At 42.4% G+C, this 19146-nt stretch overlaps 1 protein-coding gene across 1 annotated transcript; it reads right to left on the bottom strand.

The window, feature by feature from the left end:
- Positions 1-413: 413 nt before the first annotated feature.
- Positions 414-18336, bottom strand: LOC145347067 (cathelicidin-related peptide Oh-Cath-like). Its single transcript, XM_080194971.1, has 4 exons — positions 18097-18336; positions 6611-6718; positions 3686-3766; positions 414-846 (listed from the first exon to the last, which is right to left on the bottom strand). Exons 1-4 carry the CDS (start codon positions 18274-18276, stop codon positions 838-840), a joined length of 378 nt encoding a protein of 125 aa, XP_080051097.1. The 5' UTR covers positions 18277-18336; the 3' UTR covers positions 414-837.
- Between the last annotated feature and the right edge of the window lie 810 nt (positions 18337-19146).

The following is a 19146-nucleotide window of genomic DNA, read 5'->3' as shown; positions in this document are numbered from 1 at the left end:
ATGTTGAGTTAATTGGAGGGGAACTTCCAGATGGCAGTGTTTCCAGATATCTGCTGCTCTTGTCCTAGCGGTCTTTTGATTTGATTTGACTTGATTTATTGTTGTCACATGTATTAGTATATGGTGAAAAGTATTGTTTCTTGCACACTGTACAGACAACGCGTACTGTTCATAGAGAAGGAAATGAGAGAGTGCAGAATGTAGTGTTACAGTCATAACTAGGGTGAGAGAAAGATCAACTTAATGCAAGATAGATCCATTCAAATGTCTGACAACAGCAGGGAAGAAGCTGTTACTGAGCCGGTTAGTATGTGACCTCAGACTTTTGTATCTTTTTCCTGACAGAATAAGATGGAAGACAGAATGTCTGGGGTGCATGGGATCGGTTGTCCATAATTCACATAAAACAGACATTTAATGTTGATTATAATTTATTGTAACAGGATCAGATGATTCAGACAATAAGACTCACAGTTTAAATGGAATCCAGCTGAACAGTTACCGATGATACCACTTAGAGGAATAGCTATAATTGGTCGGGTTACTTATCTTTTCCTTACTATTGGTCTAGATGATTGGCAAGCAGACTCAAGAAAAAGGGACAGGACCCAATACAATGCAGATTGCAGATTTTGCTGTCAAATGTCTAATTTTAAACAGAAGTTTCTGGAGAGTCTAAAGCCAATTTTCATATATTGCTTTGCTTTAACAAACTTTGCGAGGCATTCCCATTACTGGGGTATTTGTGTTAAGCAAGTAACTTCTGACAGAACTGCCTTGGCAGTTCATCCTGCTCTCTTTGCTGCCGGCCAGTATCGCTCTTCCAAAACTCCTCACTCAATCCTGCTGCAAGAGCAAAAGCAAAACACGGAAATTAAACACAGCAGTTGCAAATCCTGATCACCCCCTCCGCGCCCCTCCTCTCTCCCACCATGCCCCAAAGGAACAAGAACTCAATCGTGATCTAACTGCTGTTCTGTTTGACCTTGCTGACCTTAACACTGCTGCCTCACAGAGCCAGGGATCCGGGTTCAATTCGTGCCTTGAGCAATTGTCTGTGTGGAGCTTTCACATTCTCCCTGTATCTGTGTGGGTTTCCTCCGGTTGCTCTGGTTTCCTCCCACACTCCAAAGATGCGCAGGTTAGGTGAATTAGCCATGCTGAATTGTCCCTTAGAGCCAAGCGGATTAGCAGGGTAATTACATGGGACTACAGGGATAGGGCCTGGGTGACATTCTGGTCAGTGCAGGCACGATGGGCTGAATGACCTCCTTCTGTACTGTAGAGATTCTATGATTCTATGATCTCTACATCAATTCCGTTTATTCACATTGTTTCACATTCCTTGATACCCTTAACCCAAGAAAAATCTACCCCAGTTGAAAGCATTTTCAGCCTTTGAGGGGAGAGAGTTCCCGTCCCCTTTGCTTCCTGATTTCATCCTTAGGTAATCTAGCTTTAATTTTAAGATTTGCCCTCTTTGTCCTGACTTAATTCTCCCACTACAGAAAATTATTTCTGTTCATTCCCTATCATATTGAACTCTTTTAACATTTTAAACATCTTGAATAGTTTAGTCATCAACCTTCTCTAATCAAGGGAATATAAGTCAGACTCATTAAATTTGACCTTTGAAGCCCCAGTAACATTTCTGGTATGATTTACCCCTTGAAGTCCAATATGTCTTTCTTGAAGTGTGGCGTTGGAAAGAGTGTTCCACGTAACCACTGCACTCCAGGTAGGGTCAGACTAAGACTCTATACAACTGGGTATAACTTCTTTCCCTTTATACTCTAGTCTCCCTGGCTGGCACAGTGGTTAGCACTGCTGATTCACAACTCCAGGGACCGGGTTCTACTCCAGCCTTGGGTAAGTGTCTGTGTGGAATTTGCACGTTCTCCCCATGTCTGCATGGGTTTCCTCTGGTTGCTCCGGTTTCCTCCCACAGTCTGTAAGACATGCATTAGCCATGCTAAATTGCCCCTTAGTGTCAGGGGGATTAGCAGGATAAATACGTGGGGTAAATACAGGGAAAAGACCTGGGTGGGATTGTTGTCGGTGCAGCCTCAATGGGCCAAATGGCCTCCTTCTGCAGTGTAGGGATTCTGTGATTCTAAGGGCCATTTGCCTTTCTGATTGCTCTTTGTATCTGTCTAACTGGCTCCGAGTTACTTATGTAGCCTACCCTTACATTCCCTTGATTATAGAAGGTTGATGACTAATCTATTCAAGATGTTTAAAATGTTAAAAGAGTTCAATATGATAGGGAATGAACAGAAATAATTTTCTGTAGTGGGAGAATTAAGTCAGGACAAAGAGGCCAAATCTTAAAATTAAAGATAGATTACCTAAGGATGAAATCAGGAAGCATGTAGCGTTGCTCCATGTTTTTTATGTTTCTGCATGAGTTCCTGATTTATTTACCAATTAAAATATTTGCACAAAGCGTGAGAATGCCCACTCACCTACCCACAGGCAAAATACATTCTGTACTCTTATTAATTGGCTCCTATAATTATAGAATCTCTTAAGCAGTATGAGGGTGCTGTCACAGATCTGTGACTTCCACCAAGTTCCTCTGAGTCGCAAAAAAGGTGGTTTAAGAATAAGCTGCTGTTTCTTTATCGTCACTCTGTCAAATTCTTGGGACTCTGCGCAAAAGCACCCTGGCAGCACCTTCTCCATTTCATGGACTCAGATACCTGGGACAAAGACCCAGCAACATCCTCTCAGGGGCAATAAGGGATGTTAAATAAGTGCTGCCTTGCCAATGCCACCCACCCTCCTCGATGATATGGGCTGTGAAGGTTTAGGCGTTGCTGCCAAAAGTAAATCTTAAGGATGTTGAGAGATATTCACACTGCTACCGTGATGTAGGAGGCAGTCCACATTTTTTTCTTTATTCTTTCATGGGATGTGGGTGTCACTGGCAAGGCCAGCGTTTGTGGCCCATCTCTAATTGCCCTCAAACTGAGCGGCTGTTAAGAGTCAACTATATTGCTGTAGGTCTGGAGTCACATGTGGACCAGATCAGGTAAGGACAGCAGATTTCCTTCCCTAAAGGGCATTAGTGAACCGGATGAGTTTTTACAACAATCAACAATAGTTCTACGGTCACCATTAGATTTTCAGTTACAGATTTTTGTTGAATTTAAGTTTCACCATCTGCCACTGTGGAATTCGAACCCAGGTTCCCAGAGCATCATCCTGGGTCTCTGGATTGCTAGTCCAGCAACAATATCACTATGCTACCACCTCCACTTATGTTACCACCTCCTCTTATCTCTCAGTTGTGAATGAGGTGCAGGTCAAGCAGAGTGATTTGTCCTGGATGCTATCAAACTGCAAATGTCATTGCAACTGCGCTCATCTGGACGAGTAGAGAGATTCCATCACACTCTTGTCTTGTACATTACAGAAGATAAAGCATGAGGCATCAAGAAATGTCTCACTCAGGACAGGACACCAGGCTGTGACCTGTTCTAATAGACATAGCTTCTATATGGCTGGTCTCATTGAGTTTCTCATCAATGGTGGAGAGTTTCCTTCATTGTAATGCCATTGGCTATCAAAGGAGATAGTTTGGTGATTTCTTGTTAGAGATGATCATTACTTGATAATAATGATACCAATCTATTCACTATCCCTTTATTTGGATAATTATAAAAAAGGAAAGAAAGCTTACCAGTGAGCAGCTGACTGTGGTTTTTGTTGGTACTGGGACATTGTAGCTAATTGTTATGACTGAGTTACAAGTCAATATGGTCTGTTGGGAAAATGGAACAAATAGACATATTTCACTGTTTTGGAAGATACAGTTCAAAACAAGCATAATATAGGTTTGGATTTCAAACGTTCTCCCACCCACTTGACTCCTCCAAAGAAATCCAACCCCTTAGTCTCCCCAGAATGTACAAGCGCCAGAATTAGGAGTAGGGGTAAAGTGTACAGTCCACCAAGCCTGCCCTGCCATTTTAAAAAAATCACGGCTGACCTTGGACTTCAATTCCATTTTTCTGCATGTTCCCAATATCCCTAATTGCCCAAGTGAACAAAACTCTGACTATCGTAGCCCTAAATTTTTTAATGGTGTGGAGATGCCGGCATTGGGCTGGGCTGGGCATAGTAAGAAGTCTCATAACACCAGGTTAAAGTCTAAACAGTTTCAAGTGACTTACCTGATGAAGGAGCAGCACTCCGAAAGCTCTTGATACCAAATAAACCTGATGTTGTGAGATTTCTTATTAAATTTTGTACACAGAGGGTGGTGTGAACCTGGAACTCACTGCCAGGAGAGGTGGTGGAAGCAGATAAAATAGTGACTTTTAAGGGGCGTTTTGACAAATACACGAATAGAATGGGAATAGAGGGATATGGTCCCTGGAAAGGTTGGGGCTTTTACTTCAGAGGGGCAGCATGGCCGGTGCAGGTTTGGGGGGCCAAAGGGTCTGTTCCTGTGCCGTAATTTTCTTTGTTCTTTTCTCTAAATGTACTCAATGATGGAGCATCCACAACACACCCGGGTAGAGAATTCTAAATATTCACAACCTTTGAGTGAAGTAATGTTCCCTCATCTCAGTCCTAAATAATTGACCTCTTTTCCTGAGACTGTGCCCCCTTGTTTTAGATTCCCCAACCAGCAGAAACAATCTCTCAGCGACCGCCTTATCAAGCCCCTTCAAAATCTTATATATTTCAATGAGATTGCCTCTGATTCTTCTAAACTCTGGACAAAATAGATCCAATTTGTTCAGCCTTTCATCATAGAAGAACCGTCTTCATTCCAAGTTAATGAACTTCCCACTTACCGCCTGCAATGCAAGTACGTATTATTTGGTGGAGACCAAAATTGAATACAATATTCCAGATGTGGTCTTACCAAGATTCTGTATGTCCCTCTCCCTTCTCCCACCTGTGGGGCGACACGGTGGCACAGTGGTTAGCACTGCTGCCTCACAGGGACCCAGATTCAATTATGGCTTTGGGTGACTGTGCGACTTTGCACATTCTTCCCGTGTCTGTGTGGATTTCCTCCAAAAAAATTCCTCCAAAGTTGTGCAGTTAGGTGGATTGGCCCGTGCTAAATTGCTCCCGGAGCCCAAAGATGTGTAGGTTAAGGGGAATGGGGGTTGCAGGGACAGGGCAAGGGTAAGATCCTCTGAAGAGAGTCAGTACAGACTCGATGGGCTGAGTGGCCTCCTTCTGCTTTGCTGTGATGCAATGATTACATCAGTTTAATTTTGTATCTAGTGTCCTAGTATCAATCACACTTCCTAATAACTCATCCATTCTGATAAATCTCAGCTGCTTCCTCCAAGGTCAGTTTATGTTGTCTGAGGTCTGGTGCCCAGGACTGAATGCAGTACTTCAGATGTGGTCTAACCGGAAGTGTATACAACCGTAGTATAATTTCCGCCCCTTTGTAAGCCCCCCTAAGATGAAGACTAACATTCTAATCACCTGTAAAGTTTTTTTTTCTACCTGTGCTCTGTCCTTCAGTGCTATCAATATATTAACCCCCAAAACTCTCTCTGCTCCTGCACAGCTTTCAGTTGCTGACAAATGCGAGGAATAGCAGCAGACATTCAACAGAAAGGGTATGGTTGAATAGAGCGAGTTGCAGGTTCTAGAACATCATTCCCTGGAGGTCTGAGGTAGATGAAGCTATAAAAAGGTCAAGAACATTCAGGGGTTTATAAATTGGGGGCGAACACAGGAATGAAGAAGCATTGATATATTTATACAAAGCATTTGTTTGATCACCATAAGATTTTAATTACACTTTATTGAAAGGACATTGAAGTAATGGATGACTGAAAGAATGATGCCAGCAATGGGAAACTATAGTTTACAAGGACAGACATGAGACACTAGGACTATTTTAATTTTAGCAGATGATTAACAAGAGTTTTGATAAGGGAATATTTCCTTTGGTTTGACAGTCAGTGACAATGGATCATTAATTTAGAATTACCACTAAAGAGTCAAGAGGGGGTGTCAAGGTTAAACAACGTCTTCATAAAAAGCCTGGAGTTTGTCCAAGACTGAGACCTTTGTATCTTTTAAGAGGAAATTGGATAAATACTTGAAGTGAAGGAATTTTCGGAGACATGGGGAGAGATTGGGGCAGCAGGATTAGTTTTGAGCTGCTCTGGAAAAGAGTTGGCACAGACCTGATGGGCCGAATTGCCTCCTTCTGCACTGCAAACTTAAAAAAGATGTGGAGTAAGTTGTATTGGGAAGGATACTGCCACAGAGATGGAACAATGTACTAGGGCAGGGATCTTATCATTTAGGGAGTCTCCATCTTTGTCCCACCCATCATTTATCTTGTTAAGTGGAGGACAAACCATCGGTACAATGCAAACTTGGCACAACTCTGTCTCTGCCGAGTTCACAACTTACTTTCATATTTCCACTGGACTTATAATTCAAGGTTGTTGACAACTCAAGGCTGATAACTGTAACTGAGTGCAGGATGGCAGCTAAGCCCATGCTCAGTTCTACTGATTACCTGGCATTGTTTGATGAAATGGGCACCTACCAATTTCCACACTGGGTCTCTTACTGGCCCCCAACTCACTCAGAAAGAAGATGTGGTTATACTCACTCCATTATCCATGTATTCACAATCTTGTATTACATCCTCCATTCCCTTAGTGCACACTGTCTGCTTGAGGGAAAACCCAATCTCATATTCTTTACCTTGTGGCATTTGCTGTAAAAAAGAGAGGTGATTAAGTCTTTGCACAGTGTGAACAGTGCATTCTAGGGAACCAGGTCTGATGACATTCACAGGCCTTTGCTTTCTTCTCACAAGTTGAGAGATTTCATCCCTGAGATACCAAATACATTTCACATATTTTGATGTCAATGTTAGCAACTAGGACTCCCGCATTAAGTATATCGTGCGTTTGACGAAGGGGAAAGCGCCATCCATGCTGTCTTAGCAAACATCCCTGAACATGGAGATGGAGTAAAGTTCTTCCTATACCGAACCATCAAATACACTGACGGTAGGTGCAGCAGGGGGTAGCAACCTCCTATCAACCCCTTTAATCGCATTTTGGTTTAATATTTGAAGTTTCATTTATGCTTTTAATTTTGTTTTGGCCGATCCCTACCTTTAAGGGACTGTCCTCCTTGCTTTGTTCCCTCAGTTTGTTTAATTTAGTTTAATTAGTTTAGCCAAAAAGAGTAGCACTCAATTTATTCACAGTAAGCTCACACAAACAACAAATGGAATGGAGGCCTGTTTTTTAGTGGTGTTAGCTGAGGGTGAAATATTGATCAGGGCAACTGCAGAACTCACCTATTCCTCTTTGAATGCAAAGGGATCTTTTGCATTTACCTGAATTGGAAAACAAGGCTTTAATTAACATCACAACATAAAGGCAGCACCTCCAACATTGCAGTAGCCCATCAGTACTGTTCCATTACGAAGCAATCTCAGATAAAAGGCGAGATACAGCTGCAAGAAGGGCCATCAGCACAAGGATCCGCAGACTTTAGAGCACAGTGCCAGTGAATGTCTCCCCGACGCTGGCATCATCATCATTATCCAGTTTAATCCAGGAATTAATGCTGTCAGTATCAGGACCTGAGGATTTCACATAATGCCACCAATGTCTAGGAAAGTCATTGGATGGGATTTTCCAACCATGCTCACCCCAGAACCAGAAAATCAAGCCCAAGGTCAATGGATCTTGATGTGGTCCACCCCCACCTACTACAATCCCCGTGGCAAGCGGGAAAATTCCCCCCACTGACTTCCTTTCTCGCACGGCAAAGAAAGGTGAATACCATCAAAACCAGCCTCCCATCCATTGCCTCGGCAAAGGAGCCAGCATTATTAAGGACACCACGCACCCTGGATATTCTCTCTTCCACCTTCTTCCTTCGGGAAGAAGATACAAAAGCCTAAGGTCACATACCAACTGATTCAAGAACAGCTTCAAGAAACAATACTTTTCACTATATGCTAATACATGTGACAGTAATAAATGAAATCAAAAACATCAAGGTAGCAGTTAACTGAGAACGGCACTAATGACCCCAACAAACTTCAGGTCACTGCTACTCAAGTTAGCAGGGAACATGCTCCCATGCCTGAAGTCGTATAAAGGAAGATGCTTGTGGTCGTCTAAGAGGTCAATCATCTCTGCTGCAGGAATTTCTCAGGAAAGCACCTTTATTCTAAAGATATTCAGATTCTTCGTCAATGATTTTCTCTCCATTAGAAATGGAGCAGGATTGCTCATAGGAATACACAGCGTTCACCTTCAACTGGTCTTCCCTGATAATGAAACAGCTAATGTCAGCCTACAGCAGGGTTTGAACACCTTCCAGAGTAGGGCTGGCAAAGTGGCAGATAACATTCACACCAAGCAAGTATCATCATGGGAGCCCCATTGCCACAAAGACCGCAGTTACCAAAGGAGGAGGCCCAAGACCACATTCTCCGGGCAACAAATCAATAAATGCAGCTTTGCCAATGTGGCCCATAACCCAAGGATAAAGATGAAAAAGGTGCAGTGAATGACAAACAGCTGCAAAGAAATCTAATAGTTTGCAATGTACCTTTAATGGAAAAGGGCCCAACTAAAGTTAAGGGATATCATACATTTTCTATTTTCTGGGAATCTCTTTAACTTATATAAAAATCAGAGCCTTAAAAAAAACTAGCTTTCTTCCCAGTTTTTCTGATAGCACCCTCCCCCTCCCCCTCCCCCTCCCCCTCCCTCGCTGCAATTCCTCACTGACCGAGTATTAGTATTGCACTAGTCCAATCTGCAGCAATGCTTCACAAAGTGAGTTAGGTCTCATCCTCTGTTGCAGTGAGGCTCAAGGCCCAATAGGGATTGTTTTATAGATCATAGAATCCCTACAGTGCAAAGGACGCCATTCAGCCCATCAAGTTTGCACCGATCATAATCCCATCCAGGTCCTATCCCTAGCTAATCCCCCTGACACTAAGGGACAATTTAGCGTGGCCAATCCACCTAATCCACACACCTGTGGAGAGTGGGAGGAAACCGGAGCACCCAGAAGAAACCCATGCAGTTGCAGGGAGAACGTGCAAACTCCACACAGAGAGTGACCCAAGCCAGGAATCGAACCCGGGTCCCTGGCGCTGTGAGGCAGCAATGCTAACCATTGTGCCATTGTGCTGTCCCCATTCATCATCATTATTCCATTCAATCCAGGGGCTAATGCTGACTAACAGGATCTAAGGATTCCACATACTGCCACCAATGTGTAGGAGAGTCAATGGGTGGGATTTTCCAGCCATGCCTGTCCCAAACTGGAAAATTCTGCCTGAGGTGAATGGACCTTGGATGATTTGGGTGTATTCTATACCCAAAAACGGACTTCTAAATTTCTAGGCCAGGTAATTACAGAGTTGTTGAATTTTCCAGGATTAGTGATTGAAGGAAAAAAATCATGTCAACATTCATATTAGATTAAAATAGTGAATGGAGAAAAAAGGGCTGAAGGGACACAGAAAGAGGGCAGGTAAGTGTGATCAGAACTGTCGGATCAGTGGAGGGTAAACATCCAAATGCTCAGATTGTGCTGAATGGCCTGTTTTGTTGTATTAACTCCAACATTTTTCTGCGAATGTATTTTGAGGTTGAGATTTGGACAGTCAGAGGGCCCCAGAAACATAGAAGTGAAGTCTGGCACCAGTGCTTTACAGATATGGTGGCACAGGCTGCACGATTCCAAGATCAGTAGGTGCTAAACCATACTTAATGCCTGCCAATGCTGAGGACAGCTGACTCATGGCCAACAGCGAATAAGTTGCAGATCTGGCCATTTTTAACAAGGATACTTGCATTTCCAGCCAACATTGCCAGTAATTGGCTGCAACCCAGTGCTGACTTGCTCATCTTGAGGAACTGGAATCGAATGCAAGTCAGACCAAATATGGGTGGCAGTCTGGTCAACGCAGTTGAGGTTTTACAATAATTCAACAGCTTTGTGGTCATTTTTTCTGATATCAGTCACGAGTTAACATGATCCATTTGATTCACTGCCATAATTCACTGGTCGGATTTGATCTACTGCTGCAGTTCTATCTCACCATCACTTATCCCATTGAATGGAATGATTTTATTTCCCAGTGACGCTGCACAGCTACATTTCAGAGGATCAGACCAAGCCTCAGTGTAGCTGAGCACAGCAGCATCCTGGTGGTCGCTAATTGACTTTGTTTGTGCTGCAATAGACTGGTGGGCGAAACCCCTAGAAGGTGCAATTTCACCAAGGTTATCAATTACAAGCAGTCCCTTAAATATGTGTCCCACTGAAGGTATTGGTATGCATGACATCCAATGATATGGGAGATTATGTAAGAGCCTGACAGTAGTGCCAACAGTAAATACTAGACCATTTAACAAGCAATGCTCATTGACAGCACGTGACATGTAATCCTGGGCCAACTACTGCGGCCTGTCCATGTTCTGTTTTCCCTCAATTGTTCCTGGATTTAGCAAGTACAGTGCAGTGCATTGAGCCTACTCGCCACTTCAAATAATGTATGGTTCATGGTCATCTTCAGGCAGAATATTCTCACATATCAATCATTGATTTTGATTTTCCAAAGTTCCCTGGATTCAGGGAAAGTCCCATTAGATTGGAAGATAGCAAATGTCTACAAAAAGGGAAGGAGGCAGGAAACTTCAAGTCAGTTAATCTAACATCTGTCATAGGGAAAACGTTAAAGATATTTCTGGCAGGACACTTGGAAAAATTCAAAGCAACCAGGCAAAGTCAACTTGGTTTTGTGAAAGGGAATGTTTAATCAATTTATTGGAGTTCTTTGAAGGAATCACATGTGCTTATAAAGAAAGGGGAACCAGTGGATATACTGTGCTTAGACTTCCTGAAGACATTTGATAAGAAGCTACATCAAAGGCTATTGCGTAAAATAAAAGCTCATGGTGTAGGGGACAAGATATTGGCATGGAGTGAAGATTGGCTAGCTAATGGAAACAGAGTTGGCATAAATGGGTCTTTTTTCTGGCTGGCAGGATGTGTTGAGTGGTATGCCACAGAGAACATTGCTGGGTCCTCAAATCAATGACTTGGATGAAGAGACTGAAGGTATTGTTGCTGACTTTTCTGATAACACGAAGATAGGTAGGAAAGTAAATTGTGAGGAAGACATGGGGAGGCTACAAAGGGACACAGATAGGTTAAGTAAGTGTGCAAAAAGCTGGCAAATGGAGTATAATATTGGCAAATGTGAATATGTCCATTTTGGCAGGGAGAATACAGAGGAAACTTATTATTAAAATGGTGAGAGATTGCAAAGCTCTGAGATGCAAAGGGATCTGGGTGTCTTAGTGCATGAATCACAAAAGGACAGTTAGCAAGTAATTAGGAAAGCTAAAAGAATGTTTTTGTTTATTGTGAGGGGAAACTAATACAAAAGGAGGGAGGTTATGCTTCAGCTATACAGAGCATTGGTGAGATCACATCTGGAATATTGTGTACAGTATTGGTCTCCTTATTTAAGGAAAGATATAAATGTGTTAGAAGCGGTTCAAAGAAGGTTTACTAGAGTAAAATGAGGAATAGGCGGGTTGTCTTATGAGGAACAGTTGAAGGGGTTAAGTTTGTATCCACTGCAGTTTAGAAAAGTAAGAGATGACTTAGTCGAAACTTTTATGATCCTGAGGGGTCTTGACATGACGGATGTGGAGAAGGTGGGTTCTCTTGCTTGAGAATCTATTTCCAGGGGTCACTGTTTGAAAATAAGGGGTCCCTCATTTAAGGCAGAGATGAGGTGACATTTCTTCTCTAAGAGGATCACGAGTCTCTGGAACGCTTCCTCTAAAGGCAGTGGAGAGAGTCTTTGAATATTCTTAAGGCAGAGCTAGATATTTTTAATTAATAAGGGAGGTGAAAAGTCATGAGAGGTTGGCTGGAGCGTAGGGTTGAGGTTACAATAAAAGTAGCATGATCTTGTTGAATGGCAGAGCAGGCTTGAGGGGCCAAGTGGCCTACTCCTACTCTGAACTCATATGTTTATGCATGAGGATCTGGAAGCAATACTGGAAGATGTTTAATGATCTTATTGGGTGATTGACGTCAGTGAATTCATCGGCATTTGACATGTCTTATCCAGCACTTCAGAGCCTACCACTCAGAACTCTAACTTACAGATATTCCACCTCACCGTCACACACCGTCCATTGATCCCAGCCTCACCCCAATGACATGACGTTAGTTGCGGCTCAGTTAGCAGCATGCTTACCACTGACTCAGATGCTGGTGTATTCAAATCCCATATCCCAGTGACATGGACACAAAAAATTGATATTCCAGTGCAGTACTGAGGGGATGCTGTTGTATGCTGGATGAGACATTGAAGTGAGGTCCACGTGTGCTTTCCTGAGTGGACATAAAAGATCCCATTGCATTATTTCAAAGAGGAGCAGGGGATAGTTCTCCTGTGTTCTGGCAATGATTTATCCCTCAAACAAAGTCAAAAGGACAGATTATCTGATCATTACCACATTTTTGTTTGTGGGAGCTTGCTGTGCACAAACTGGATACTATGTTACAATACATTACAATTGCGATTATATTTCAGAATGAATTCATTGCCCATAAAGCACTTTGGGATGTCTGATTTTGAAAGGTGCTATATAAATGCAAATCTCTCTTTCTTTACCTCTACCTCCCTCCACACACATTTAGCTATTCAACTATGGCAGATGTGTCACTCAGATACAATGCATTCTTCCCTCTGTCTTGCAGGACAATATTGGCCATAATAGAAATGGGCAGTAGAGAACCAGCAGGGTCTAGGCACACCTGGAATCACTGAGCCTGAGAACAGTCTAAGACACGTACCCAGGAAGTGTAAATCAGTCCACTAGAAATTTAAACTATCTAACCAATTAAAGTGTATGCAGATATGTCTGTACTTCCACAGAGTTCCAATGCATCCAGCTCAGATTTCAGCAGATATTTTGGGGCTCTGGACAATGGAAGATTTGGGCTTTTGTATTATTCATTCATGGTACATGGGTGTCACTAGCTGGCCAGCATTTATTGCCCATCCCCAGTCGCCTGAGGACAGTTAAGAGTCAATCACATTGCTGCGGCTCTGGAGTCACATGTAGGCCAGACCAGATAAAGATGGTTGACTTCCTTCCCTAAGGGAAATTAGTGAATCAGATGGGTTTTTCCAACAATCAGCAATGGTTTCATGGTCATCAGTAGATTCTTATTCCAGATATTTTCAAATTCCACCATTTGCTGTGCTGGGATTTGAACCCGGGTCCCCAGAACACTAGCTGAGTTTCTGGATTAATAGTCAACACCTCCACATGTGCAGTCGATAGAGTGTTAATCCTGATACCTGAGCAAAGCCAATGCCTCCAGATTCTGCTTCTGCAGCTCCCCTGGCATAGCTGACATCAGGATGAATTCATCCATGAGCTTGGATATGTTAGAAATATTTCCAATTGCTGCTTGGAAAGATCCGGACCCATAAAAGTTCAATCCCGCTTTATGGTCTCTGAGAACATGGGCTGGCGTAAGAGTATTTGCTGCTCTAGGCAAAACTCTGGCCTGTCCTTACTTCCCTTCCCCCCTTCAACTACTCTCCCCATCACCCCTGCTGACTTTTGGAAAAGAACTACTCATGGGTAGATGTTATCGGCAGCCTGCTTCCCACTGTTCTGCAGTACAATGTTTCCATGGCACTGCTCACTGGATTCCCATGTTCCCAAACCTCTCACAACACCTGCACTCCACAAGATCACCCAGGGGCTTTCTGCTTGGTTGAAAACATGGAACGGGCTTTTTTGATTAACCGGCGACACTCATTTTCCACACATACTGAACAGACAAACAACTTCTAAACAATAAAAAAAATCCTTTTTTATATTAACTTGGCTTTCCATTCATATTATACAATGTTCTAAATACCAGGAATTTGGAATTTGGGAGATACACTAAACAATGGTGAGATTCATAATTTATAATAATGCATGTTAGAACCTCAAATATACAAGTGACAAACACCAGTATTATCACTGAACAGATCAAATTATAGCTGAAATCATTAGAAAATGTCTGGTCGTTTACAACCATTTTGTTTTGAGTCTTTAATTACTCCAGCAACAATTTCTCGTACATCATCATCTTCTCCTTTGCAGAGCTAAAGAAATCATGTTGCTGAAGTATCGATCCTCCAAGGTGTCCCAATCATTGCTGTTAAACAGACAGATAGCTATTACATCTATCATATCGGGAAGTACCCAGACAGTGATGGGAATCTGGAACTCGCTGCCTGAAAGGGTGTTGGAGGCAGGAACACTCACATCATTTAAGACTCACAACATTTCAGAAGCATTTAGAAGAGCGCTTAAGATGCCCTGGCATACAAAATCACAGACCAAGTGCCGGAAAGTGGGATTAGAATAGATAGGTCCTTGCTGGCCAGTGCAGACATGACGGACCTTTTCCTCTAAGCTGCAATGACTATGTTCACTTTTGTTTTTTCTTTACTGCAGCCTCATTGAACAGAACATTATCTGAACATGTGCTGTCATTTCAAAATATTTGCACATCCCTAAAATTCGATTTTTTTTACTGTGATGAGTACTAAGTTATAATTCGAAGCTATCGATTTTATGGTTTCAAAGACAAACAATTCTGCCTCCCTTATTCTTAGCAAAAAACTCCAGGCTGTTTCGCCTTTTTATATTTATATCTTAACCTCAGAAAGAGGGCATTGTGTTGGGATTCCCAAAGTTCCCTTTGTGATCATATGAAAGAAAGGTCCAAATGAGACACCAACTATTATGTTAGTACAAATAATAAGTTTAAAAAATATAGTCACAAAATATTCACAAATTTCCATGTACTTCCCCCTGAATGGTGTTAGCGCAGAAATTGTGATAATAGAGTCGTGAAACTGGAATGTCCATAAAGAAAAATGTTACCCTGCATTAGCATTCATCGAATTAAGATATACTGACAGCTATGCAAATTTTAGTATAGCGTCATGCCAATAAGACATGAAAAGAAATCAAAACTGTATTCCGTTTTTCACTATTTTAAAGTGGGCTTTTGCTGAATGAAAAGATGGCTGCTACAGGTCACATGATTCACAAGATTGAGCATCTGTTGTGAAAGCTGCCAAAATAGAATACAAGAATGAAAGCGTTCTACTCTCATCCTTGTGAAATCTCACACTCCATTGTAAAGCCACACTCTAATCGTAAAACTAGAAATATTGTGGTTCAGTTGTATCCTTTCCAAAAACTTAACTTAAAATGTTGGCATTTCATTTCTGATTGTTGTTACTAAATCTAGTAGCTTTGCTTCTATTGTGCTAATTTGACCCAACTCTCTTATATTAATTTTTCAAACACAAAGGGCAGAATTTTCCTGTCCGGTCTGCCACAGGAATTGTAGTGGGTGGGGCACTTACCATGCAAAGGTTTGTTGACCTTGGGTGGGAATTTCTGGACTTGGGCAAGCGTGGCTGAAAAATCCTGCCCAAAACACTCAGTTGAGTTTAACAACAGCGACACGTAAAAAGCCAATTCAGGATAGTTGAATTATCCTGTAAAGATGAATGCAAGCTATATAGCTGCTTTTCAATGAACTAAAAGATGCCTCAATTTTCACCTAAGTGAGGGGCAGGTAAATTGTGGTGTTACATGGATTATACACCTGAGGACAGTGCTGTATTGAAGATGCCTGTGCTTCTACTCAACAAGATGAAGATACATCTCAACATATCAGACTCAGCCAGGATCCAAGAGGTGGTCGGTGCACTCACACATTTGTCACAATGACCATACTTGGTGAGGCCACAACTTATTTTAAAAAGCAAATAAAACGTGCATGCCATTCACTACAAGAGTGAATAGTACAAATAGCATTAAATAGAAATGAGGTATTTCATATAAAGTATATAGAGAAATTGTCCATCAATAAAGCATAGCAGTGATATTTGTTTGATAAAAATTTCTATGCTGTTTTCTATTCAGTGATCAGGATAAAATGTCACCACTATTTCTAAAAAAGAAAACAGAGCTGGAGCAGTAGACACAATCCCTCCCTTTCAGTGTGAATAATCTACTATCTGCCCATCAAAAAAAATCCAGCTGCTTTCAGTTCCCATTTTATAAAAAGAAGTGGCTTTTTTTTTGCTTGCCCCACATTTTGCTTCCCTAGTGACCCCCTAGGTTTGGTAGTCATTGCATCTGCCTGGACTGAGAGTGCTTCCTGACCCTGGTGTGAGATCCCCAGTCGTTCTAAAGGAGATGGTTCAGTTGGTCAAACATATCTTATTTAAACTGTGTCACCTCAGGAATTGCCCCTGGATCAAGTAGAGGTAGAAGTACTCTCAAAAAAACATTCTGTGGAGAGCTCTCCTTCTCCTTGCTTGCAAAGCTTCCCCTCTCTGTAACTTCACCCCATTTGCTAGTCACCCTGCAGACCAAGAGACACTGCAACCATAACCCTCATGTCTCCTGCAAAATTGAGGCACCGAATCCTATTGCTTCCCTAAATGTATGCAGCAGCTCTCAAAACATCTTGAAGCACACTTCCCAGTCCTGCCACTAACCTTGCTAAGCAGAAGTAAGTCAAGAACAACTCATCTGCAAGTTGGTGGCTAACCCTTTACTATGCAGGACACAAGCAAAGACTGAGTATAATGACTTTGATCAGGCTATTGAGGTTGGTCTGTTGGAGTATGAGCTCCCTGATTAAGGATCCAATTGATGGGCCAATCAGAGAGTCTTTGCCTTGTACATAACCAGGAGTAGCAGCTCCTCTGAGACCCTGGAGGTAGACTAACTGCTAGCACTTTGTGTACTGCCATTAGAGTTTGTAAATAAAGGGATTTTGGTGAAGGGACTTCTGCCTCTGAAGACTTATTACCCTGAGTTACACTGAGCCACTATCACAATGATAGCACCTCCCTTGCATGCCCAGCAATCCAGTGCTAGCCCCCTTCCCAGCAAGGGCACCTCAAGACCATGCCAGGAATCCGCAAAAGCAAGCCTAGCACCGTTTTAGGCCTACAGGGCTTCTGTAGCACTGGTACCAATGTTGCTATTGAGACCAACTTTGCAGCATATGTAATGCTATCCTATTCAATAAAACTATGATCATGTCCAATGCCTTCATCCTCAAATTTAGCAATAATAAAAATAATCTACATTTTAAACTGGGCTTCATCAGTGGTATGATAGACAATAACAAATTCGCAATCAACGGACATCATTCAGATGAAAAAATAGCTCCTGTCAAATAGTAGCTATGAATGCTTACAGAATGAATCTCCTCTATTGTCACAGTGAGTCACACAGATACGGTGTTCCCAGCCTATATTCATTAAAATACACTCCTTTACTAGGAGGAGGGTGAAGCTGGGTGGGAGGAGATTATGAATGCTTCAACTGAGAGGAGGCTATTCAAACTATCTCGGTAAATGCTGCTATCACTAACCAGTAACAAAGCATTCGTGTGAAGGATCAGACTTAGTTATGACGCTTCTCAAGGTCAAATAGCCTGCCCAATGGGCACCTGGACACAGCTCATGCCTGGGCTGTTACCAGAGGAATATTTTTGGGGGTGGTTGGGGGCTGGGAACGCATGAAGAAGCGGACTTCTGGGATCCACAGAAACAATTACCTTTTGCAAGTGAGAACTGGTTGAAAACTGCATGGCACTGGCTCTGACTCAAGTTGGCAATTTATCAGTCTATTTACATCATGGGATCCAGATTCCCATGTTAAAACTGACATACATTGGTTTTGGACACCCAGCAATGGACCCTTTGCAGAATTGTGCTCTTATCACTGATGATAATGGGGACGTAAGGCTGCTGACCCCATTTTATACCGGTTCCTGATCCGTTTACGCCAGCTGGAGGTGTTGAAATTACACCCCATTATTGTTTTCTCTGTTTGGGTTCCTAACACCACACTCCCCCAGCCTCTCAGCCACCCCTTCCTCCTGCTTCTGAAGCAATCAAAGCAAGCCTTGTGCAGGCCTAATCCACCACAAATCCACTTCCCTAATTTCAGCGCTTCAATGATGTCTTTATACCTTGATGGCAATGCAGGAGGCTCCCATGAGTTTAAAGAGGTTCAACTGGCCAGACCCCGCATTGTACTTGTAGATGGCAGCGTACAGAGCATCTTTGGATGTTGGTGTCCGTTGAACCGGGGCTCCGTTCCCCACGGCAACAGCCCCGACGCACATAAGTGCGGTCAACCAGGATCTCATCCTGTCAGGCAGAGGTCTCTTGTGCAAAACTCCAGTCAAAACTGCTGCGACACACCAGCAAAAACCTGTTTACCCACAAGTTAGCTATTGGTTCCTGAGGTTAATTATTATCACTGGCCTTGAGTAACTGTTTGATGGTTACGGCTGGCTTTGCTTTTTTATGGGTAGATAGTGTTTCACCCATGCACGGTTGTCAACCAATACAAACACTTGTGGCATCTGACCAAATAAACACCCAGCTTTCAGTTTTTAAATCTTTTCTTCACTTTGTGATTTTAAATTTATGTTTTCAGCCTTTGAGGTGAAGAAGGAGCAAAGTGCGCCCAACAACTGATATCAATTGGCCAACCAATTATCGGGTGGTTACCACATTGCCCTTTCACCTCGGAAAGGCCTAAATTGTAATCCAGCCAGACCTATGAGATGGAAGTGTCTTCACTCCTCGCTCTGCTGATTAGTTCAAGTCAGTTTTGATCTAGTACTGTGCAAAATATTTGATGTGAACCACAACTTAACCTCACAATACCTGAGAAAGCAGTCCACTCTGATTCTGGCCCTACGCCCAAAATCAAGGCAAGTCAATGCAGTGTTTAATTGTCTCTCAGCAGTATAATTACATTCAGTTCTGGGCACCACATCTATGGAAGAATTCATTGGCCTTGGAAAGACTGCAGCACAGATTTAAAGAGTAAATGTTTTACATTATGAGGAAAGTTTGAATGAACTAGACTTGAGTTCTTTTTCGTTTAAATGATTGAGAGTTTCATTTAATGCATTTTATGGGATATGGGAATCGCTGGCTTGGTCAGCATTTATTGCCCACTCCTAGTTGTTCTTCAGAAGGTGGTAGTGAGCTGCCTTCTCGAACCA

Source organism: Carcharhinus amblyrhynchos, chromosome 8, assembly GCF_965287045.1.
Source record: "Carcharhinus amblyrhynchos chromosome 8, sCarAmb.v2.hapA, whole genome shotgun sequence".
Lineage (NCBI taxonomy): Eukaryota > Metazoa > Chordata > Chondrichthyes > Carcharhiniformes > Carcharhinidae > Carcharhinus > Carcharhinus amblyrhynchos.
The sequence above is the reverse complement of the archived record's forward strand: the minus strand, read 5'-3'. Positions and strand labels throughout refer to the sequence as shown.

Coding starts and splice junctions, on each gene's coding strand:
- LOC145347067 (XM_080194971.1), bottom strand. CDS start 18,276: ATGAGATCCTGGTTGACCGCACTTATGTGCGTCGGGGCTGTTGCCGTG. Junction 6,719..18,096: donor CCTCCTGCATTGCCATCAAG/GTATAAAGACAT, acceptor TCTTTTTTACAG/CAAATGCCACAAGGTAAAGA. Junction 3,767..6,610: donor GTGAATACATGGATAATGGA/GTGAGTATAACC, acceptor TTTTCCCAACAG/ACCATATTGACTTGTAACTC.